Here is a 26,553-nt window from a genome sequence, read left to right on the forward strand (position 1 = left end):
TATTGATTTTAGCCCAGGCAGTATACTTAAGTGTTCATTATGTATGCATGTTTGAATTCATATGCTGACTCAGATCTGACATGATTTGCCTGAGAATAGTTATCAGAATGAAGATGTTGCCACAGAAAGGTTGATGTGCTATAATTCAAGATTAGATAACATAACTGTTTCACTTTCGTGGCAAAGAATTACAAAGCAATATGATTATGAACATTATGTTGAAATTCTTCATACCTTGTAAAAGGATGTATTCTTATAACAAAGAGAAGAAAACAAGATTCAGTTTATGATTTATTTTAAATCTTATTATTTTGAATATCTAATTTGGAACACAAGTTGACTCTCAAAATTCTGAAGTCTGTTTCTTTAACAGAACAGAGTGCCGGTGGTAATGGTTATGTCAGTCTTTATGAACACAAGCTCCGTTATAACAGGTGTTCAGCTCCCAGCAGCACTATTTTTCTTGAGACTCATGCATTTTTCATTGTCTAGTCATTCTGAGTTTAAAGTGGATAGGATGTCCTTTTAAATGCATAAAGAAAGAAGATGAAAATGTGTATCATAGTCTCCTCTCCATTTCTGCCACTAAAATTATAAGAACTATGTATCTTATGTTAGAATGCATCTGGTGTGTTATTCCATATACTACATGAATAACCTACAGCTCGCTGTGCAAAATCCCAAGCAGCACCATATTTAGCATCATTTTTGCAAGATAGCACCTTACCAGGCTTGCTCTGAAATGCACCAGAAAATAGCTTATTAATCTCGGTGTCTAACTGGCAGATGGAATACAGTAAAAAAAACATCATTTTTGTCTTTCAGCGCTAGTAGTTTTTCAAGGTAAAATAAGCAGCCATCCTTCAAATCTTCCAAGACTTTGCCATTTTCATTTCAGATACTTGTGTACTCAGAAATTTGTTCACTCTTTCATCCTGTGTTTATTGAGCGTCTGTTTCCTTTCTGTCCAGTAGTCCTCAAGATACTAGGAACATAGTAAAGAATAAAATACATTCCCCTCTTCTAAGGAGCTCACGAGCTACACAATATGGTGAGTGCAAATAGTGATAGGAAAATGCAGGTGAGGACACTTTCCTCATCTTTGGGACCAGGGAGTGGCTAAACAGAGGGTCTCTGGAGAAGACATTGTCATAAGGCCATGAGGAGTTAGGTGAAAGGACCACAAATCTACTTTAGCAGTTACCTAAAGAGAAAATATTTAGAAGGTATAGGGCATCAGTAAATGAACTAAAGAGATCCTAAGGCAGAGAGAGCAGGGAAAACGTTTTCATACCACACATTGCCAAAGGGATTTGTCCCATGCTAATAGAGAACAAAAGAGGATTTGATCAGAGCAAGATAGCGGGGGCATAGTTAGCAATGTGTCAACATTTAGGCATTTAGGTTTATTTCTACTTTTATTTACTTATTTATTTGGTTTTGGTGGCTCTAGGAACTAGCTCAGATGTGCAGGCTGCAATAGCTACAATATCTAGCTCCTTGCAGTAGAAAAAAGACTCACAAACTAATCTGATAAAAGGTTCCTTCCATTCCTTCCTGTTTTACATGTCATGCTCATTAGCATGACCAATAAAACCATAATTTATATTCTCCATCAAATCACATCAGCAGGAGCTGAATGACATGGCCACCGATTAAAAGCAGAAATTGAATACAGCAGACTTGATGTTTTGTTTGACTGAAGAAACAAGAATAGACTTGTACTGACCTCTTGTTGAAAGGAACACATTACAGATATCTTGATGGAAGAGTTTTCATTAGAGGGTCAGTCACAGGCCTGTTTTTATCCTTACCTTCCCTAGAATATTTCTGGAAACCAACCACTTAGGTTTCTAGCTATCAGTTCTTGCACTCTATGAGGGCACAGAGTATATTTTTGCCACCACAATAGTAGTACAGCATAGTAATTTAAAAGTTGAGATTTGGAACCACGTAACCTAGTTTTGATCCAAACTCTTTGTCTTGTGAGCTCTGTGATCTTCGGCTGCTTGTTTAACTTCTCTAAGCATCAGTTAACTTATCTATAAAATGGAACAATAATAATAGCTGCCTTATAAGGTTATGAGGATTAACTAAGATAGTATGTGTACATCTACATGGCTTGGCACATAGTAAGCACTTATTAAATATGAATTATTATTGTTGTTTTAACTTAAGCAACTTCATTTTGTACTAAGTTATTTGAGGATCTAACTCCCAAATCTTGGTTTAGTAGCTCCCTAGTGACAAGGACTGTGTTCTGTTCATCTTTATATATATAGTGTGTGGCATACAGAATGCTGCTTTATACTATATTGGCACATATACGTAAGAAGGACTAAATTATATTCTCTTATATAAGTAATCTGTCATATATTTGTGGTGTGATTTTGTTCAGAAAAAGCATAGGATATTGCCAAGGTTTTGAACACTATAGTTGTAATTATAGAGATGCAGGAATCCATGTCATAGCAATAGTTTTCACCCTTTTTATCCCAAGGAGATGTACTCTATACACAGCATTCTCCAAGAGACATACTTAGCATCAAGAAAAACACTCATACGTTTATTGTAACCCTATCCATATTTCTTCCATTTTGGAATGTAAGTTATTATGCAAATAATCAAGAATGACCCAATGATAAGTTAAATTAATATTTAAATCATTTTAAACATTATTATTTCAACCATCATTGGTATTGTGTTACATGGTGACTATATCAAATTCCTTCAATGAATGGTTCGAATTCTTCAAAATTCTGCAAAGTGGACACCTTTAATTTCTCACCATTTTCTTTTCACTTAGTCACCACTAGCTATCGCCTCCTGAAACTCTCTGTTCTCTTGGTTTTCATGACACCAATATTGCTGTTACTCTCCACTCAACCAAAACCCTTAAAAGATGGCAGTGACTACTAATCATGTCTTGTCAGTCTTCATTCTCTCTACCTTCTAAGCAACATTCAGTATTACAACTATTCAACCCATGAATGTCTCTTTTCTCTTGGCTTCCTTAACACCAAAAACTCTTTTGCTCTTTCTCTTAGTCTTCTAACCACTTCCAACTCCAGTGATGTGCTGCTTCTCCCTCACCTACCTCCACCCTTGGGATTCTCCAAAGATTTTTCCCAAGGCTCTCTTAATTTCTCTACTACTCTCCCTTTCTTGGGGATATTATCCATTTCCAGTATATCTGCCATTACTTTTATCAGTGTAACCTCTGCATATTTATCTCCTGGTTGCCCTCCCTGTCCCTCTCTGATCCTGTGTTACTAATGCTGCTGGATCATTTGGAAGTTCATCTGGCATCTCAAGTTCAATATGCCTAAAATATGTATTGTTTCTCCACAAAAACCAGCTCCTTATCATTATTTTTGTCAGTAGATATCATACTTATCTTAAGCAGTCTTAAAAACCTTTAATTTTTTATAAGAGATAGGGTCTTGCTCTGTAGCCCAGGCATGAGTGCAGTGGTATGATCATGGCTCAAATGCAGCCTTGACCTCTGAGGCCCAAGCAGTCCAGCACCTCAGCCACCCAAGGAGCTGGAACTACAGGCATGTGCCATCACACCTGGATAATTTTGTTAATTTTTGTAGAGACAAAGACTCATGATGTTATCCAGGCTGGTCTTGAACTCCTGGATTCAAATGATCCTCTCGCCTCAGCCTCCCAGAGTGTTGGGATTACAGGTGTGAGCCATTGTGCCTGGCCCTTAAAATCATTTGAGTTAATTCTGTTACTTCTTTTTTACCTCTAGCTTTCTTTCTTTTATTAATTACCATTTTATTTCATTAAACTGTTTAGTGTTGCCTAGGCCTTCTCTGCATTGTCTTTGAATCCCTCTAGTTTCTACTTCCTCTGAATGGTTTTGCCCAGCTGTAAATACAGTGAAGAACATTGTACAAGCATCACAGTCCAGCTGAGGCAAGAGGTGTAAAGCCATTAGTCTCAATACAATGAAATAGAAGTAACAAAGAGATGCATCCCAGGGAAGAGAAGAGAGGAAACACTTCTCAAAGGGAGTGACATAGAGTGACAAATCTTGAAACACGAATAAGAGTCAGACTGGCAAAGGCACAATGAACACTTTGGAAATAATAACATACAAGGGAATGCAGGCAAAGAAGACCATGACTCACTGCTGAAGTGCAAGCAGCTCTGTAAGGCTGCAACTGCTTCATGGAGGAGTAATACAGGGAAACAGAGGGTCATGCTCTAGATGTAGTAGGAATGGAGGGAGAGCATTTAGGACATGATTTCAGTTATTTCTTGGCCATGTAACAAACCATTGTACATCTGCATGCCTTAAAACAGCCTTATGTATTATTTTTCACAGTTCTTCAATTAGGAAGCAATCTTCAGGGACGATGCATCTCTCCTCTATAGTGGCATAAGTTGGCATGGTTTGACAGAGGCAGGAGAATCCAGAAGCCTCATTCACATGTCAGGACATTGAAGGCTGGCTGGATTTCTCTCCTCTTTTCACGTGGTCTCTTAAACCTGAAGTACATGGAAGTTATATTTTATGAGGGCAAAAAATGGAAACTGCAGAGCTTTATAAAGCTTGGGCCCAGAAGTCACATGGCATCCCTTCCCCACATTCTCTTGGTCAGAGCAAGTCACAAGACCAGCTCAGCTTCCAGAAAAGGAGAAAGACACCCCTGCCTCCCTTTGGGCAGAGCACCAGGAATGTAAAGGTAATGTCAGCAGACATCTTTGCAGATGTTTTACCACAGACCTTATAGATCTCTGCATTCTGTAGGGAACTATTGTAAGATTTTAAGCAGCATACTGACATTTTAAACATGGATGTTTAAAAGTATGTCTTTGGCTTCTTTATAGAGATTGAATTCAGTGGTCAGGAGCCAGTACCTGGAAATAGGTTAACCTCAGAAAATTCTTCTCTGCATGCCCACATGCCTTGCCACAGTTTTTCCTTCTCATGGAAGCAGATGGAATGAACAAAATATAACTGATGCTTTTCTTTTTTAAAGCGAAATACCACCAAAGTACTGCCCAGGACTCTGCTCACTCCAGAAAAATGAACTTACATCTGTTATGGGGGAGGAAATATGTAACACCACAAACCTTTGCTTAAAGCTTTTTGTTTAGAAATAATACCGAATTGCAAAGTGGAGTGATTTGGTTAACGGTAATGTATTGTATATTCCAAAATAGCTAGAAGAAAAGATTTTGAATATGCTCACCACAAAGAAATGATAAATATTTGATCTGACAATTATTCTGATTCATTATACAATGTAAACATGTATCAAAACATCAGACTGTATTGCATAAATATGTACCATTATTGCCAATTAAAAATAAATCTTTTAATAAAAGATTTTATTAAATTTATTAATATTGCTTCTATTATATTACTGTTTCTATAAATAAACCAGGCAAGTCAGATGAGACTTTCAGGGAGGGCAGAAACCTGCTTTGTATTTCCAAGGCTTCTTTCTGTGTAAAAGCATGTAGGTGTATATGACCGTTAAGCTTGTGAGGCCTTTTATTTGTATGCAAAATGAACACCTTGACCCTCGCATGTAGTCCCCACTACAGAGGTCTGCAGGGGCACTGCCTATGAAAAAGCCACACACAAAAAAATTGACATATAACATTAGGAGAAATACCTAATGTAGGTGATGGGGGGATGGATGCAGCAAACCACCATGGCATGTGTATACATCCCTATGTGACAATCCTGCCGAACTGCACATGTACCCCAGAACTTAAAGTATAATACAAAAAATTGGCATCATTTGAAAGGTTGTATTGCACCACCATGGTACTGAATCTCCTTCATGAATAGCAGTTTCAATGTGTAGGCAATTGTAACTTGAACAGAAGAGAACAGACACCTAATGCTCATCGAAGCAGCCTAGAGCAAACTGAGTTCTAAAGTCTGGGAATGGACAGCAGATGGTCCTTCTGGTTTTCAGGGGTTCGTATAGCCCCTTCATCTAGGGGTTTCTGGATCTGGGATTTCAATCTATAAAGAAATGAGTCTCCCTTTATTGGTACAAGAACCTGAGAATGAGGCGGGAATATGGTCCCTCCTAGTCAGTGTTCAGCTACTCTGTCACATCACTAAATATGTCATTAACACTATGGTGAGCATCAACATGATATTCTTCCCCACCCTCTCCCCAATCCCATTGGCACCCAGAGGTCAGTAGCTAGAAGCCAGGCTCTTTTGGAGAGATTTGGTCTCAAATCCCAATTTTTGCCACTTCCTAGTTACATGACTACGAGCACGCTCCTTATCCACTCTAAGCTTTGGTTTCCTCCTCTGTCAAATCTCAGTAATCATTGCACCCTCCTTGAGGGATTTCTGCAAAGGACTAAAGGGAATAATATTTAATTGCACTTAACCCAGTGCATACTACCAGTGTAAAAAAAATTTTAACTGCTTCTATGTTAATGGGCTTCCTGCTGATCTTTGCTCTTTTTTCTTTTTCTTTATTTCTCAGGGAGATGTTAATCTCTGTGGCCCTGGGCCAGGTGTTATCCCTTCTTATTTGTGGAATTGGCTTGACTAGCAAGTATCTGTCAGAAGATTTCCACGCCAACACGCCAGTCTTCCAGAGTTTCCTCAATTACATTCTTCTCTTCTTGGTCTATACAACCACACTAGCCGTCAGACAAGGTAAGCTCACAAAAACACCAAGAATACAGCTTTTCGAAACACCTAAAAAAATGATGAGCCATGACCGGATAACATTTTGTGGCTTACAGCATCAGTTAAGATCAGTAAAAACCCCAGATATTACGTTTCTATTTTGCAGTAATATAGTAAACAAAATGAATGAATAAATCACACAGAAAATTAATCATATGAATTCAGCAAGAAGTGGAAACTGCATGTATAGGCAAAAATATACAATTGCTCGCTATTTGAATCCCTGTTAACATTACTTGTACCCTCTCAGTGGAATTAAATAAGTTTTTCCCTGGAACTTGGAACAGGCCTGATGCAGATATTCTAAATAATGCTTGCCCTGAGAATCCAAAGGAATTGCAGACAATTCTGTGGGAAAATGACACAAGAAAGATACAAATTGTAAACACAGACAACTCTATTAATAACAACACAGAAGAAGAAAAAAAGAAAACTACCACAAATGTTCAGATGAGATATAAAATTATTTTAAACTTGAAATAATTAAAGCAATAAACAAAAGTCCTCCAAAAGTCAATGCAAGAAAACCAATTTTTAAGAGGCAGTTGCAGTTGCAAAATCTCAGGGTACATCCCTGGAGGGGATGCTTCAGACTCACATGATGATGCCACTGAATCTGGTTTCTTGTGGCTTGAATGTCCCCTCCAAAACTCACGTTGAAATGAAATTGCCACTGTGACAATATAAAGAGGTGGAACTATTAAGAAAGAGGTTACTAAGCTATGAGGGCTTCACCCTCATGAATGGATTAATGCCATTATCATGGAAGTGGGTTCCAGCTAAATGTGGGTTTGGCCCCCTCTTACCCTCTCTTGATCTCTCCTGTGTGCTCTCGTGCCTGTCTGCCACGTGTGAATGCCGCAAAAAGGCCCTCATTAGATGTGAGCCCTTTGACCTTGGACTTCCCAGCCTCCAGAACCATAAGAAATAAATCTCTGTTCTTTATAAATTAGGCAGTCTCAGGTATTATGGAATATGTTATTCATTATAGCAGCACAAAATGGTCTATGACAAGGTGTAAACACTTTTTTCTATGGCTCAGAAATAGCCATCAATTTTCCCCAAAATAGTAGCTCTCACTGTAAAATATGCATTGAAAAAAATCATTAATACATTTGGAGATAATTATATACATTAATAATAGATAAGGACACGTATAACTGTGTACACCAATTTGAATAGTCACACTTTTTTGAAATATGTATGAGAACCATTTATCAGTATTTAATTTTTATATTTCTTTATTTGGATTACTGTCCAGAATAATAAGCTTAATTATAGTGATCTGACCAATACAGTTGATACTGAATTCCAGTTTTTTACTTAATCTCAAAAGAAGCTAATTTTACTTAATCTCTAAAAACAGTGCTGTGAGTGCTTGCTTTTTAGAGTTTAACATTAGTGGAAATCATTGTTTTAACAATAAAATCTCAGGCCACCACAGTTGCTGATATTGAATCTTAGCTATATTTCATGAGTGTGATTCGAAAGCTAATAATTTTGAATGAAGTAAATGTTTTATCTAAAGTGTCAACAGAAAGAGTCAAATGCTGTAAAATATTTGAAGAAATTTATTCTGAGCCAAGGTGACCATGGACCCTGAAACAGCCCTCAGGAGGACCTGAGAACCTGTGCCCCAGGTAGTCAGGGTGCAGCTTGGTTGTATGTTTAATGCATTTTAGGGAGACATGAGACTTCAATCAAATACATTTAAGAAATACATCGGTTTGGTCCAGAAAGGCAGCAAAACTCAAAGCTGGGGGGCTTCTAGCTTAGAGGTAGATTTAAGAATTTTCCTATTCACAATTGGTTGAGTTTCTCTAAAGACCTGGGATTAATAGAAAGGAGTCTGAATTAAGATAAAGGACTGTGGAGACCAAAGTTCTTATTTGCAGAGGAAGCCTACAGGTAGTAGGCTTCAGAGAGAATAGGTTGTAAAGTGTTTCTTATTAGACTTAAAGTCTGTGTTGATATTAATGCTGGAGAAGTATAATGAGGCATGTCCAACCCCTACTTCCCATCATTGCCTGAACCAGTCTTGCAGGTTAAATTTTAAGAGTGCCCTGGCTGAGGAGGGAGTCCATTCAGATGGGTGCAGGGGCTTAGAATTTTATTTTTGGTTTACTAAAGCTATCTCCATCATTTTACCATTGGTGCCTCAGTCCAGGAACAGACTCTAGGAAGTAAAGAAATAGGGGAGAAATATAATTAGAAATTCACCATGAAAGACTAGAAATGTGTAGCTTGGCCATATCAAGAAGAGACAACAAAGCAGTTGGACTTAAAAATCACTCAATGGAAGCTTGAATTAATATTCAAAGAATATAATTATTTAGCTCAGTATAAGGAGTATAATTAAGAAGATTAGATTAAGAACAATTTTTGTAAATTACTCCCCAAAAATACCATGTAAGTGATTAATTTATCTTCCCTAGTGATTTTTAGAACCAAACAAACTACACTGCAAGATGGTGCATTGTATTTAGTCTTTGAGTTTTTGTACATCTCACTTTTCAGGAATCCAGGGATACAACAACAACTTGAATCAGGAAAATAAAAAGTTAAGCCATTCTAAAGGGCAGGGAGAATTATTTTAACCATACCAATAATTTATAGGTAGAGGCTAGAAAAGCTTAGAAGATGAAATGTAGTAAAATGCCTAGAGTTATAATTATAATACCATCTATTGAGCTTTTATAACACACCAGCCACTGTGTATGTAAATTATCCTTTTTATTCCATCAATCCAAGGAAATAGGTATGATTATCCAAAATTTTAGAAATGAGAAAACCAAGGCTCTGACAGCCCGGGAAACTGCTTGAGGATATAGGAGACCAAGTAGTAGAAAGCCCATCAAAGGCAGGGCTGTGAGGACAGTGTGGCTTTAGGACCCACCCTACCTCTCCTTGTGAGGTGCAGGGAAGGCAGGAGGAGGGAGAGGAGATCATTTTAAACACAATTTTTTTTCTTTGAATTTCAAAACCCTAAATAGGAAACCAGCCCTGGGTGTAATATGTAGTGAAATACCACAGTGCAATCAGGAGAATGTATTAACCAGGGTTCTCTAGAGCCATAGGACTAATAGGATAGATGTATATATGAAAGGGAGTTGATTAAGGAATACTGACTCACAGGATCACAAGGTGCAGTCCCACAATAGGCAGTCTGCAAGCTGAGGAGCAAGGAAGCCAGTCCAAGTCCCAAAACCTCAAAAGTAGGAGAGCTGAGAGTGCAGTCTTCAGTCTGTGGCCAAAGTCCCCAAAGCCCCTGGCAAATCACTGGTGTAAGTCCAAGAATTAAAAAGGGGAAGAATTTGAGGTCTGATGTTTAAGGTCAGGAAGCATCCAGCATGGGAGAAAGATGGAGGCCAGAAGACTCAGCCAGTCTAGTCCTTCCACCTTCCTCTACCTGCTTTTATACCAGCCATGCTGGCAGCTAATTAAATGGTACCCACCCAGTTTGAGGGTGGGTCGGAGTCTTCCAGTTTACTGACTCAAATGTTAATCTCCTTAATCTCCTTTGGCAACACCCTCACAGACACACCCAGGAACAATGCTTTTCATCCTTCAATCCAATCAGGTTGACACTCAATATTAAGTATCACAAGGACTTAGGGGTGGAGTGGAGGTGGACAGACAAGAAAGACCAATGGAAAGAGGCTAAGGACTAGGAGTAGCAAGGAATTTGGAGGCTCTTTGGAAAGAAAAGGCTGAAGACGGCTAAGGAAATTTTGACTGCTGTTATCAGCCTGTGATGGAGGGAATCAATTTCTAAAATACCCTCTCTGGAGATTTTTACCATTTACTCCAATTATCACTAAGTTTGCTGGTGTGTCTTCATTTGGGTGCTTCCTCAGAATGTTTATTTGTTTTGAGCTTCATCTTTAGAAGTTGTAATAGGTAGGCATTAAGCTAACATCTGGAAATGAACATAGTAATTACATTAGTTTTCTATAGGCTGATTCAGTAAGTACTATGTTCTGGAGAGATCATAATGTTTCCACTCAGGCATCTGATAATTGGGAAAGAATGAACAACAAAGAGGAAAGGATGGAAAGTCTGGTGTGTGCAAGGGAGAGTCGTAGTCATAAGTTCTCCTTTCTCACTGCTCCCTGAGAGAGGCAGGTTAGGTCTGAGCCATGTGTTGCCTCCCCAGGCCACTTAACAGCATTAAGTTAGTTATAATCTTAATCACATATCTTCTAAAATTTAATGATTGTCATATTTAAAACAATGTGTTAAATGCAAGAAGCCTTTCAAGAGCATTAAGGGTGACGTCACTATGGAAGCCTTGCTGAAATTTAACTTCAAAGTTAAACTGAATTCTCCCTATCACAATCTCATTGGACCCATGATCAAAGACTCTGAAGCAGCAGTTTCCAATATAAGTTTCAAAATGAATTTGACTTGAGTTTGTCCTTGATTATTAATTGATTCCTACAAAAATTTGGGTACCATCTTTCTTATAAAATATCTTATCCCGTTGAGCAAATTTTATGTCTAGCCCTCTTTATAGTTGGAGCTTGGTGTTCTTCCAGATGGTTCTAAAATTTTTTAAAATGCTTATTCATAACAAAGACCTTCATAAGTACAACTTTGTAGAAAGAAATGTACTTCACGAAAGTAGTTTTGTTGACATTGTATCAAGTTTGAGATTTTAGGTAAAATAGAGATAACTGTTACATCAATAGCTTAATTGTAACCACTTTGAGAAGTTAGGAAATTAAAATGTACCCATTGAAGTAAAGCCTGAAATCCAAATAACTCATACAAAGTGGGGCTTCAGGAATACGACTAAGAAAGCATAGTGAAATTTCTAAAAACATTTTTATTTGCCTAGGAAACTCTCAGAGTAAGACTTCTCCTTATATCCACTCTTTTCTTAAAATTCCATGTAATTCCAGCTGAAATCAGGCAGAGAGAAATAAAATGCTGAGACTATGAACCAGAGGCGAGGACAGACTGGGGTCCAGTGAAGACCACCAGTTCTTGCTATTGTGATATAAAAGCAAGAAATGTGACAGGCTTTTAAAGACAAAGATGAAAATAGGATACAGTTCTATCAAGAAAACATGTATCATCAAATCTTTGCCCATAAGCTTCTCTTGTCTATGGTGACAAAAATCTTGTTGCTTCCCAGAACCTACATTTAAGTTTTTAAATACTAGATACCTGTGATTCCTCTCTTGGAAGTTTTTTTAACTTCTGAGTATATATAAATCATAGAAATTTAATAAGTGATAATTTCCTCTTCTCTTTCTTCTACCATTTTTCTATATTCTTGTTTCTCTAATCCTTTTTGTTTTCACACCAGCAGTTTACTCATTGCTGGGGGAGTAAAGACAGGATGCTGAGGGTAAAAAGAAAACACTTTCAGCCTTTGTTTTCCTCCTCAATTTATAGTGGTAGGGAGAAATGGGTATCAGTAATGAAAGCGTGACTAGAATCATAAGTGTCTGCTTCTTTTTATATACAGATCCTGAAAAGAAAAGAAAATGTTGCCATCATTGAGTGTTATTAGAGTACTAACAATTTCAGTATTCTTGGTGACTGGTTCTGCAAGTTTTGCTTTTTCATTGAAAAGTATTTTTGGGGGTTGGGGTGTTGGGGAGAGATAGCATGGGAAGAAATGTCAGATATAGGTGAAGGCAGCAAATCAGTACCTATGCAACAATCTTGCATGTTCTTCACATGTACCCCAAAACCTAAAATGCAATTAAAAAAACTATTTTTACAAGCTCTTCCAATTTTGATAAAAGACAAGCTTCCAGCTAAAAGCAATTTAATGAGTATGGCATGTATTTTGCTTTTTAGTGAATTTTTGAAACATACACATTAAACTATTTATTGAATCATTTATCTGTTTGTGTGAGTGTAAAAATGAAACAAGTCTCTAATAGTGCTAATAGAACACTCATAAAAATATCACCATGTAGAATCCCTTTGATTTTTTTCAAAGAAAGAATACTGAAAAGTGAACTGCATGCTTTACTCTTCATGAGAAATACTTGGAACATTAAATTCTAGCAAATGGAAATCCTAGAGGTCTAGCTTGAAATGTTAATTCTAAGTGAGGAGGCTGAAGCAAGGAATCTAGTTGGGTATTCAAGCACCTGTGTTTTACTGGCCCCTTCTGCTTACTATCCTCCTTTCTCCACCCAAATATTCAAGTAGGGCAGAAGAGATAAGAGAAATATATAAATATGACGGCCCTGCCTATGCATACAGCTGGATGCAAGTCATGACCCAATGGTCCAGTTTCACAAACCTTGGCATTTTAAATAACTGTTCTTCTCAGAGTTTGTGCCAAGAAAGTATCCTGGGTTTTTTTGTTGTTGTTTTTTTATTTATTTATTTTGAGGGGGTTGGGGGTGGCAGCTGAGGAAGCATTAATTAAGATATAATTGTTTCTTCCAACTCAAGAAAGGCTTCATACTTGTTCTCTACAGAAATATTACATTTCTCACATACGTTTATATAGGCTAAATTCTCAATGACCAATATCACATTTAAAATACTTAATGTAAATAAAAGACATAGAGAATTTCTTGCAAAATAAAATAGGCTTATCAGGTAGGCACACAGTCTTGGAAACTTAGGTAGCCAGCATTTCCCTGTATGTCAGACTCTAGAATCACCTAAAGATCTGACCTCCCCAGATTTGTAAATACACCTCTGCCTCTGTGAATCTTTGCCCCCTACTTTCATTGCAATTTTCTTTGATGCTTCCCATAGGCACTCAACAAAAGCAACGAAAGAATGAAACCAGGACCTAGGATTTTCTCAGAGCAAACGCATGCATTCTGCTCATTCACAGCTCAGTTTCCAGTTCTCTGGGTAACATTGACTGAATCACTGAAAAGAAAGGACTGCTATTAGCATGTGGGCATAATAAGAAAGCACTTGGCAAATGTAAATACTAAATTATAACTCCCTTGGGAGTCGTGGGAGAATATTACTGTCACTTACCTAAGTCTGGTGAGGTAATATTCAATGGAGCCTCTTAAAAAGTCTCTCCTGTGGGAAATTACTTGGCAAATCTTCATTCCTATTTCTTGTCAGGTTGCATTTATTTTTACTTCTTAAGTATGATTGGAGAGTTTTAGCCCCCACAGTATAAAGATTGCACCTCAGGGATTTCTGAGATGAACTTTGGTAGATGCTTCGTGGGAATTATGCTTATGTTGTCTGGGAAAACAAAAGAACAGATTTGGGGCTGGGGTGTTATACAAATATCATGCTGAGAAATTGGTAGAGAAAGTTACACAAGAAAATTAGAATCTACGTCTAGCAAAACTTCCTGCCAGTATGTAGAACAACTGGAACTCTCACATATTGCTTGTACGTGGGAATGTACATTGTAATGCTGCTTTGGAAGATAGCTTGGCAGTGTCTCATAAAGTTAAACGCACACTTTCCATGTGACCCAATGATTGCATTTTTCCAAGAGATGAAAACGTAATGTCCATGCAAAGATCTACACACAAATGCTCATTGCATCTTTATTCATAATTGCCAAAAACTACTGAAGTGCCTATCAGCTTATGAAAAGGTAACATCAAGTGCCCATCAGCTCATGAAAGGATAAGCTTATGAAAGGATAAACAAATCACAGTAAATTCATGCAATGGACTGTCACTCGCCAATAAAAAGAAATAAGCTACCAATACTTGTTAACAATATGGATTAATCTCAAAAGCATTATGCTAAGTGCAAGAAACCAGACGTGAAAGTGTACATACTGTATAATTACATACTGCATAGTTATACAGTGTTCTGGAAAATGCAAAACTATAAGGCCAGAGAATAGATCAGTGATTTCCATAGCCTGGGGTAGTGGTGGGAGGAGACTGACTGCATAGGGCACAAGGGAACTTTTGGGAAGATGGAAATGTTCTGTGTATCTCGGTTGTTGTAGAGGTTACATGACTATGTACATTTTCTGAAACTCTTCAAACTATACACTTGAAAACAGAGAACTTTATTGTATCTAAGTTATACTTCAATGCATCTGAGTGAAGGGGCAAAAAAAAAAGCTGACTATTATAACTCGGCAGTTACCATGATGGAATAATTTATTGTTGGACCTAGAGTTTGCAATATACAGCTATTTCCTCAGTAGCTAACAGCTATTAGGACAAGCAGGTAAAACTTCCCAATTTTTTGTGGCATGCTTTTAGAATGAGTACTGTTTCAAAAAAAAAAAACAAAAAACTGTACCTGTATCAAGGAACATGCTAGTGTTACATGACCTATCAAGCTTAAAATTCATCAAACAATACAAAACACATGCATCCCATACATACGCAGTGCTTACAATGCTTACAGGATGAATCTGCAACAGATAGAGTCTCTCACAGTCTTAATGAAACTTATAGTGTCCAATAGTGCATTTCCTGTTTGTGCTAATGTGTATGATTTTTTTTTTTTGAGACAGGGTCTCACTCTGTCACCCAGACTCAGTACAGTGGTGCTATCTTGGCTCACTGCAACCTCCGCCTCCCAGGCTCAAGCAATTCTCCTACCTCAGCCTCCCAAGTACCCAGGATTACAGGCACATGCCACTATCACCCCACTAATTTTTGTATTTTTTAGTGGAGATGGGGTTTCACCATGTTGGCCAGGCTGGTCCTGAACTCCTGACCTCAAATGATTCACCTGCCTTGGCCTCCCAAAGTGCTGGGATTACAGGCATGAGCCACCTTAGCTGGCCAATGTGTATGAATCCTAAAGACAGTGATACCTTATATAGAACTCACAGTATCACTTAGTATAATAAATGACTTAGATGGAAGGAAATTGACATGAATATGTAACACCATCTACTCCTCTTAATGAATCCTCACATAAATTTATACACAGACACACACCTACACTCTTTATATTTCAGACATTGCTTCATTCCCCCATGCCAAACACTTTATTAATGAATGGCCTCCTGATTCTTTTATTTTAAACAGCATATAAGCTAAAAGGGAGGGGTGGTCTGCCTGTTTTATCTGGAGTCCATGTTGACTGTAAATTCTGGAAATCTTTAAGCATTCATCTAACCATGCTGAGAGCTGGCATAGAGCAATACTCATTCCTGGCACACAGCTCCATCATTCATGTGGGAGATTGAAGGGTGGTTACAAGATGATAACTGTATTGCCTGAAGGAGATAAGTCCCCTTCTGCCAAAATAGTGCTTTGTATATAATTAGTGTAAAAATTCAGAGGAATAGAGTTTATCTTTACAATCATCTTTCTCATTAAAAAAGAATCATAATGGAAGAAGAAAGCAGTCCCTGCAGTGAACTGAATTGCTTTCCCTAAGTTTTCATTAAATCAGAGACTCAGCAGTTAGCCATCTTGCAGACGCTATTGCAGTATACTACATGAGATTTGCAGGAAAGAAAAAAACGAAGCAAACAATTTTTTCTTTAAGACTTAGAACTGCATAGTAATTATCTTTGGATCATAATTCCCTGCCTATGCATTTTTTTGAATGTCTAGTTTCATTGGTATCCATTTGTAAAATTTTTGAGGACTAGAAGGAGGATCATCACGTAGTTCACCAAATATAAATGTGGTACTTGCAGATGGATTGGGGCTTATTACAAGTTGAAGTGATTGGGCTCCTTCAATGGTCTATATGAGGAAAAACATAAAGGAAATAACTCCAAATAAAAGAAAATATGATTAGAATTTATGTTTCTGAATTCCCCTACTTCTAATTTGCTGAATGAAGAAAAAAATCTTTTATTTGTGATATTTTCAGAAACATTTGCTCTAGTATGGTGTATTTAAATAATAAAAACTTTAAAGAAAAAAAAAGAATTTATGTTTCTGGCCATTTTTTGTTTTGCTATTTAAAGCTTCTTTAAAAAATAGTGTGAATATCACTTTCTTTGTTTTTAACTGCCTATTACTCATTTCTAAGACAATGTCTATCTTTAAGAGTCATATTTAGGAATTATTACTCAAGCCAACTAAATTAAAATATCATTTTAAACAATTAGGATCTGGACTTTTTTATTTCTCAATTCAGTCAAAATTCAAGAGTCATTGAGTCACCCTAATGAGTATCTATAACTTGCCCATGCTGTGTCTTGTCATTTCATAAGTCAGGATAATAATAGTAACTTCTTTACAAGTTTCATGTGGGTTAAGATGATGCATAAGAAACTTATAGGACAGTATCAGACATACAGAAAACAATAAACTAAATATAATACACCATCATCATTAGATTTGCTTACTAAATATTGATTCTTCTCAGCAAGTTGGATTTTATACATGTAACCTTTAATTTGAATAAATTCTACCATGAGGACTCTGAAATTCGGTGACCATATTCCAGCATGTATGTTCTCCTTCACTTGGCCCTGGATGCTAGAGTAGGCACAAGTGTAATTCATAGAAGAATCAAAACTAAAAGTTGTTTTAGATGTTTTCATACCATTACAGTGGCCACTGTGAGAGAACTCACGGATATGATTATTATACCAGCCCAAGATTAATTCCTGAATGCACAAGCTCAGAGGCTCCACCCCCAGGGTAAAGAGTCGAAGAATTTCTGCCTGAGAAAGCCAAGCCAAGAGAAACAATAGGAAGCCCAAATCTTTGTTGAGAAGGAGCCAGAGCCACCCTTGGACTTTTAGGCATAACTGCATCCAAATGGTCCAAGTTATGAGAGATTAGGAAGGGGGAGGGAGGGTTGCCAAAGAAGAAGTGGCGAAAACAATTTCCTAGACCAGTGCTTCTTCTAGAGCTTTCATCAGTACTCAGGAATCTTAAGGCAGAATTGCTTCCAACCCTTTCTCTCCCCTTCTTTGTGTGTGTATGTTTCCTACGTCTTCTCCCATTTCCTCTCTTCACCCCAGCTTTTTCCTTCTCTCACAGCCTTAACTGATAGACAAATGGGGAGAAATGGGAAGAAAAGGATTCCTACTCCCGTGACTGAGACAGAATTGTTAATACAAATGCAGACACTGCAGAGAAGATCCAGATTCTGTTTAAGTTGTGTCTGGAGTAAACCACTCCATAGTTACTATTCTTTGCTCAAGAAAAGGCTCAGAGCACTAGGATACCAATCAAAATAAAGCATACTGTAAATGAAACTTGACCACCTTCTTTCCTGAGTGTTTTCTCTTCCACAATACACGCAGAATGTGTTGTAAACTGCAGCCAACTGAATACACATACAGAAAACAATGCAGCTCCAGTGCAGCTGGGAACACCCAATTTCCATTTGGCCTGCTGACCGAGGTACATGCCAGCTGAAGAAGCTGAGGAAAAAGAAGTGTGATTTGGCCAAAGCCAGGACAGGATGACATTCCTGCCCCTGATAACTTCCAGCAAGGACTCAGTTTTGGGCACAGGTGCCATAGATACTTTGGAAGACCCTACGATTAAAACAGTAGAAATCTTCAGGTGCATTCCCAGAGGGGAAATTGGATCACTGTTTATAACCAGAGTTCCTAATCTCCAGCAATTACTTGGAATAATCAATAAGCAACATATCCCTGTTAAGGCCATCACAATGGAAACCACAGTAAGAAATCTATAAGTGGAGATCTGGCCTTACTAATGAACTGCTCCAAAGACAAGAACTATCCTCAGATGAGGTCATTAAAAGAAATTGTCCTTCCATTTTTAGGCAGGGGAAGAATGTTCTATTTCAGAGTTGGAAAATAAAATCAGGGTGGGGAGAGGAATAAAACTTAAAAATAATGCAAGATTAAAAAAAAGAGTTGCAAAATGCCCTGAGAGAACACAAAGCATTGTTGGGGGAGGGGGGCTACAAAGCTGGAGAAGTGGCACCAGGGTGTCATTTGAGAAGAGGGGAAGACCATGATATCACAGATCATGGAGCTGTTGCTCAGCCATTGCTGAGCTGGAGGAGTGGGCCACGGACAAACTCAATGGACTACTGGAGGCTTAACCAAATTCAAAGTGGCAGGTTCTATATCTACAAGCAGATTTCAACTTTTGGCTTAGTGGCTGTCATTTGCTGAGGTCGAAATTTCCAGCTGTGCAATGTTAAACTCAGGACGGTTATAGCACAGCTTTAAGTAAGCTATTGATTTTAAACTTTTGTTAGGCTAAAAGAAACTAAGTTAGATCATTCAGAAGCAAGCAAAGAACTCACCTTCTAAAAATAAAGTTAAGGAATTTGGTAAGTAACTTCTTTTCAACAGAGAAATGTGTGGGCATAGCTTATGTAAGTGACATAAATGTAGAAGTCTCTGCACTATTAAAAATTGTAAGTTATTTACTACATGGAAAATTATTAACTCTCAACCCTGATTTCTATTGTTTGGACCTCAGATGTGTTGAGTAATTTAAGTACCCAAAAGGAAAGTCATTGGTGAATATGTTCCCTCACCAAGAATGTCTCTTAACTCAAGGAGCCAACCTGGTGCATAAGCCAAGGATGCAACTTCTCCCCAGAAAAGTTTTATAGTTTTAGTTCTGCCCGTGATTACTTTATATAGAACCTTCCAGAAGGCTCCAACCTGATTACATCTTATTCAGATTTTTCTTATATAAATTTCAGTTCCTCAGTTCCTCAGTCCCTTATTTCTTTCTTCAGGAATTCACTTGTTCATTATTTCATTCACTATTGATTTCTTCAACGAATGCTTTTGGAAGGTTTTCTTCATCTGTCAGTCACTGTGCTATGAGGTGCGAAGGATCCCTGATTGAGTAAAGATGATCTCCCTTCTCCTGCCCTCCCCAAGCTTACAGATAGAGGAAGAGAGTGATGAGTAAAGAGTTCCCATAACTGCAAGAGTACAAATCTGAGGGCCACCCTTTCCCTTATCCTTACCAAACTTCCATTGCAAAAGCATTTACAGTCATGCCTCACTTAATATAGGAATATGTTCCAAGAAATGAATCCTTAGGCAATTTCTTCATTGTGCAATCATCATGGAGTATACTTACACAAACCTAAGTGGTATAGCCCGCTACACACCTAGGCTGTATGGTTAGCCTATATAGTAAAGCCTATTGCTCCTGGGGTACAAACTTTTACAGCATGTTACTTACTGTACCAAAAACTGTAGCAACTGTAGTACAATAATGAGTATATATTTATGTATCTAAATATATCTAAATATACTAAAGGTACAGGTAAAAATATGTTATAAAAATTAAAAATGGTACACCTATACAGAGCAGTTACTATGAATGGAGCTAGCAAGGCTGGAAATTGCTCTGACTGAGTGAGTGGTGAGTGAATGTGAAGGCCTAAGACATTACTGTACCCTAATCTTGATTTTATAAACACTGTGCACTTAGACTACACTAAACTCATGTAAAAATTAAGTAATTTCACTGTGATGTTGTGATAGTTATGACATCACTAAGCAGTAGGAATTTCTCAGCTCCATCAACATTTTGTAGGACCACTATTGTATACACAGTCAGCTGTTGACCAAAACATCATTATACGGCACTTGACTGAACTTCTCTGCCATGCACTTCACCATTCTCTCCATCCAGTTCCAGCCCTGACTTCCCCAATTATTCACAGCAGAAGAATTCAGTATAACCATTAGAATCAGGAGTCTGCTGTTTCATAGCCTCCCCGTAGCCTTTCTTCAATGGTTTACATGCAAAGAAAGGACTTTCTGCAAATAGACCCTGACTTTGCATTAAGAAGAGCAGCTTCTGTTCCTCTAGTCCCTGCACTATCTTCTCCTTACCTCTTACACCAACTGTCTCTCAGGAAGAAAACTGTACAGACATCATCCACTTCCTTTACTTAGATTTAGCTGTGGCAGCTTCTTGGTTGCTGGGGTTCTATGAACTAGACCAGTAGGCTATTTTGATAACTATAATATTCCTCCCTTGTCCTAAGAGGATATATCCCAAGACCCCCAATGGATGCCTAAAACAGCATATAGTACAAAACCTTATATATATATATGCTATGTTTTTTCCTATACATACATGAATACCTATGGTAGAGTTTAATTTATAAATTAGACACAGTAAGAGATTAACAACAACAACATAATAAAATAGAGCAATTATGATAATATACTGTAATAAAAGTTAAGTGAATATGGTCTCTCTCTCTCTCTCTCTCTCTCTCTCTCTCAAAATACCTTATTGTATGGTACGCACTTGTTTCAGACAGTGGTTACCAGTGGATAACTAAAAATGTGGAAAGTGAAAATGCAGATGGGGGATATGAGTAACTTCCAAGACTCTTGTTGTCTCCTTTTCCTTTATGAGCAATTATATATGGATCAGTGGTCTACAGCAAGTGACTTCAGACCCTAGCGACCCTTGTATGTAGTGTTAAACTGGCTTTACTCATTTCCCTGGTGATTTGGGGATATCCTTCAGCTCTTGCTGGTATATTGAACTTAAACTCTTTTGAAGTTTCTAACAAGCCCCATAAAATATTAGAAACCACAATAATCTTATGTTATAAAGTGACCAAGTGAAAACACAGTGGAGGATATCAGGGTTCATGGGCTTTATCCTAGGATCTGACAGAGAACAAAGATGTACAACCACTCACTGGGACTTTTAGCATCTGCAGAGGGGTGGGGAGAGAGAGCAATATATCAGTTTCCTAACCAACTAGCTCATCTCCTTTTCTGAGTATGCAGCATGCTCCATTCAGCAAATGTTCTTCACATCTTTCAGAGTATTTGATTACCATTTCATAGTATTCTAGAGGAGTAAATTAATGGTGCCTCTGATAGCAATGTCACAATATGCACAATTCCACTAATCCTAATGTGTTTTCAGAAAATATCACAGGTAAATATACAACCAAATGTAGCAATGATCATTCCTTTGAAGAAAACGTTATTGTATCCTATTAATCTCGTACCAAAATTTCTGAGAAAAATCTATTCATGGCTTTACCTGCAAAGCATTAAATGGAATCATACCCTAGGTAAGGTCTCTACAGCCCCACCATAAATATCTCCCATATGTCTATGCAGCCTCCCATGGCTGACATTTAAGCAAACTCAACGAACAAACTTGGAGAACCCACATCATCTCTGAGGTTGGAGATTAATTTGGTCAAAGAATACATTGACTGATGCGAAGTTTTCTTCAGTTAAATTTAACAATGATTTCTTGAGCTCACTGTGTTCCCAACGCTGTATGAGAACCTTACAGATGCCCTCTCTCCATCCACATCAGCCCTCTCACTGCCCCCAGTCAAGCCACCCATGGCCTCTTACATGGACTGCTGTTACCACCTTTGAACTACTTTCTGTCTCTGATACCTGCCCCACCTTCATCCCAACAATTCCTCTTTTAAAACATTATAGGCATTGGATGACAGTTTAAATCTTTCATCATTTATGATATAAATTGAAGTCAGCATTAAAAATAAAACAGATAAGAGAAGAATTGGTTAATAAAAAGTGATTATTTTTCATATCTATTGAAATCAAATCAACATGTACTTCTATGCTTTATTCTGTGAGCCAAAATAAGATCTTTAAATAAGGATTCAAAAAAACTCAAAATCAAGGTATTAGGATGTTGCTATACCTGCTTTCTAATTAGCCTGTCTAGATGAGGAAAGGAGACCAAAGATGTACTATGCTAATTTTTGTTCCTTGAGCAGAGTGTCTTCTAAAATGCAAGCCAAGTTGCCTTGGATTTCAAAGTGGGAGGCTTTGATCCTAATGTAGAAAAGCAAATAAACTAATATTTCAGGCACAAATTTCATAACAAATACTTTTTGTTGATATTGCACTCTATATATAGCATTATTGCTAAACTCAAAGAACCCTATTCATCTCTTACTATATAGAACTTTCACTTAAAATCAATCCAAATTGATTGAGAGTTAAAATAAATGGAAAAATCTCCTTAATAAGAAATATTTGAATCAAATAAATTTGTTGGACTGCTTCTAAGGCACATGCCCACTTATAGAATAGATATAACATGCTAATATGTCCACTTGCTAATATATTTATATGCTAAATTGTACAAAGAAGCCATGGAGAGCCAAGAGATTCTGAGACTGTATTTGAGGTGACAATATTAGAACCATTTTATTTTTCTTTTTATTTGAGACAGGGGCTCTGTCACCCAGGCTGGAGTGCAGTGGTGCAATCTGGGCTCACTGCAACCTTTGCCTCTTGGGCTCAAGCTATTCTTCCACCTCAGCCTCCCAAGTAGCTGGGACTATAGGTGTGCACCACCATGCCCAGCTAATTTTTGTATTTTTTATACAGACAGAGTTTCACCATGTTACTCAGCCTGGTCTCAAACTCCTGAGCTCAAGCAATCCACCTGCCTTGGCCTCCCGCAAAGTGCTGGGATTATAGGCATGAGCCATCATACCTGCCCTCATTTTTAAGTTTACTTTTATCTTTTAAATTACTCAAGTAAAACATGAATATAAACATTAAGTGTTTATGTCAATATAAACATTTCAAATATAGACATAAATATAATTTTTTTAAGTAATACTGCTTCTCACCTACCATAAATCCCATTCTCTAAAGGAAATGTTTGTTAAATTTTGTTATTTATCTTTCATGGCATTTTTCCATGCATATGCATTTATATCCATAATTATAATGTGTTTTTTGTGTAAATGCTAGAAACTATACAAGTTGTTCTCCAGCTTGCTTTTTGCTTTTTTCTTCTGTTCTCATTTTTTCTTTTGGAAATAGGGTCTCCCTTTGTCACCCAAGCTAGAGTGCAATGGCTTGATCATGGCTCACTGCACCCTTGCCCTCCTGGACTCAATAAATCCTCCCACCTTAGCCTCCTGAGTAACTGGAACTACAGGCTCACACCACCATGCTCTGGTAATTTTTGTGTTTTTTGTAGAGACGATGGGGTTTTGACATGTTGGCTACACTGGTCTTGAACTCCAGGGCTCAAGCGATCTACCCACCTTGGCCTCCCAAAGTGCTGGGATTGCAAGTGTGAATAACAATGCCCAGCCTGCAGCTTACTTTTTTTCACTTTAGTTGTTGTGAAAACATTGATAAGCCCACAGTTAGTGGTCATGCAAATTGTTTTCAATTTCAAGTTGTTCCCTCATTTTTATAGAAAACATCTTTGTAGGTATATCTTTGTATACATATGATTGTGTCTTGTTTAAGTTTCTAAAAATAAATGCTGAGTCAAAGGGCATTCTAAATATTAATAAAAATTCCCCTTCACAGACTCCAAAAAGAACATTACCAATTCAAAAGCCTATTCTCGGTATTCAAGAGTACCTATTTCCCTGAACTGTCACCATTGAAAATTATCAAGAATTTTCTGGTCAGTCTGAAAGGTGAAAAATATTTTATTGTTTTATATTTTATTTCCTTCATTACCACTAAAATGAGCTTCCTTTCATATGTTTATTGACAACATGAAATTACTTTTAAGTCCTAACGTAAAATCGTGAAATCATAACAATCTTGGTGTAAGAGTGTGTCCCAGTGGATTCCTTTCCTTCTTTCATTCACATAATCTCTTGTTTTCATCTTCTCATGAATTAGTGTAAAAAAAAAGGGAAATTAAATGAGCCCTGTGATACCTTCCTCTGGAAGAATGCCAGTGCCAGGATAATAATATAGGAATTTATACCATCCATAAACCTTTTATAGTCATGTAATTAGTAGGACTATTAATACTACCCAAGCCTGGCTTTCTTTATTGCTATAAACACAGCTTGTGATCACATAAATGACATCAGTAATAATCCTTCAGGGCATCATGTAAGCCAGAGTACTCGAGACAGTTTAGCTAAGGTTTAATCAGAACCTCCATTCAAAAAAAAAATGATTCTTCTTGCTTAGAAATCAGAGTATGAGGGATAACCCTTAGGCATCTTCCAACATTTGGATTTTGGATTCCATGGTAGGATTACTGGTGTTGAATGGGAAGAGTGGATTAGAGACATACAGGAATATTATCCAGTATCAGTGCAAGGTTATATCCTGCAGCCAAATGTATCCTGCCATTTTCTATAACCTACTGTCTCTTACATATGGTTTTCTGCACTCTTGTGGCATTTTTATTCATGTTTCATCCAAAAAAATGAAGTGAACTTAATATATATGCTTCCTGTCTCTTTAAAAAATAATGACTGTTATGTAGAAGTAGATTCCAGGAATCCCAAATCTGTATAAATCAACAGCATGGTCTAGATGACTGCTGTATGTTCAAGAATAGGCTCTGCTGTGGTTTATGTTCCTTCTTTAAGCAGTTCACCTTAATATCTCTGTTGCTCAGATTTCCTGGCTCAAAAAAATGATGTCTGTCAAAAAGTATTTATTAACATATTTGTGTGCTTGGAGATAGGAATTTGTAATTGTGGTTGTTTCATTAAAATGTTCATCTATTTTATGATATTTGAGAGTCAATATCCAATTGTATGTGACTTTTTAAGGGCTGGCTATTAATTTATTTAAGCCATAGCTCTGAATAAATCTAATATATTTCAGGATGAATAAGATTTTCTGAAGCAACAGGTGAAACTCAGTTTATTCAACTTGGATGAACATTGACAAAGAGAAGCACATAAACAAATGACGGAGAAAGAAATAGTACAGAGTGAATTTGTTTGTTTTTATAATCATACTGTGCACTATGTCAAGTACCATAGTAAGGAGAAAGGAAAAAGTAATGAGAATATACAACACATCATCTTTAATCCCCACAAGCATCCCAGAGGTCATCTTACAGAGGAGACTCAGAGAGGTTAGTTAACTTACAAAAAATTATGTAGTGACTTCTGTTTAGGATATAGTAAGCCACAAAAGATCAACTCTCATTCTAACAACAAAAACAAGCCTGATAAGCTTTAAAATTAGAGTTTTCTAAACTCAACAGAAAGCTGATGAAAATAACCTAAATGTACAAAACTCCAAAAAAATATCATTTGTAGGAGGAAAAAGATTCCCACTTCTCTCATCCTTAACAGATTACAAAAATAAATAAATAAAAGAAACCATCATAGAGGTAGTTTAAAAAAAGCCAAAACTTTAGGTTTTAATGGCCGCCTATGGACTGGTCAGGCAGATTATAATTCTACAGCACCTCAGCCACAGGGCAGGTCTAAATATACCTGCAAACTCTGTTCTATGGGCCTTTACCTAGTGCTGAGCTTGTGATATACCACACACTGTAGGATAATACAGGAGAGCTAAAAGTGATCCTGCCTAAGTATGTGGAGGCTGCCAGTGCAGGGCAGCCATCCTTTGCTGGTGAAGGAGAGTAGTACAGGAGATCTGAGAGAAATGAGTTTAAGATATGCCAGGCTTTCAGCTGCCAAGGTATTACTGGAGAATTGAGAGAAATCTTTTTGAGACATTGCAGGCAGAGAAAGAGAGAGAATTCCATAGGTGCAGAAATCCTGGTACAGGACTGGAGAGCAAAGAGAAGTCTTAAAAGTCCAAATAACAGCTGAATTGTAAAGCAAAGAGATATATCTAATGTTTCAAAAAACTGGAAGCTTGGTTGTAAAGTGCAGCAATCTCTGGAACCTCACCAGGACTCAGATACCATGCCCGGAAGAAGAGTAAGTACTGATTCTGCTCTTAAATTATTTGAAGACAGTGGTGAAACTAAAGTCAATCTAAAGTTGCAGGAAAGCCCAGGTCCCATTGATCAGATTGACTTTGTTTCTCAGTCAACAAGCCTGACACAAATGAAAGGGCATGGTCTTGGAAGTAAATATTGCTTAGTTCAGTCTCTACTATTTTTTTACGCAAAATGTGCAGATACAAGAAAAAATGACCAGACATGCAATAAAGCAAGAAAATGTGACACGTGGTTGAGAGAGAAAGTAATCAATAGAAGAAGACCCAGAGATGTCATAGATGTTAGAATTATCTGCAAATTATCAAACTTAACTGATAAAAATCAAGTTCTAGTGGGGTC

General features: G+C 37.4%; 1 protein-coding gene across 3 annotated transcripts in view; it reads left to right on the plus strand.

Annotated features, from left to right (window-relative positions):
- The window catches only part of SLC35F1 (solute carrier family 35 member F1), a 425,248-nt gene that overhangs the window by 236,389 nt on the left and 162,306 nt on the right, over positions 1 to 26,553 (plus strand). For all 3 annotated transcript variants that reach the window (XM_002746904.6, XM_078369979.1, XM_078369980.1), the window contains exon 2: positions 6,480 to 6,655. In XM_002746904.6, the coding sequence (XP_002746950.3) occupies positions 6,480 to 6,655 (176 nt within the window). The remainder of the gene's footprint in view (positions 1 to 6,479; positions 6,656 to 26,553) is intronic.

The sequence above is a fragment of the Callithrix jacchus genome, chromosome 4 (genome assembly GCF_049354715.1).
Source record: "Callithrix jacchus isolate 240 chromosome 4, calJac240_pri, whole genome shotgun sequence".
Classification (NCBI taxonomy): Eukaryota; Metazoa; Chordata; class Mammalia; order Primates; family Cebidae; genus Callithrix; species Callithrix jacchus.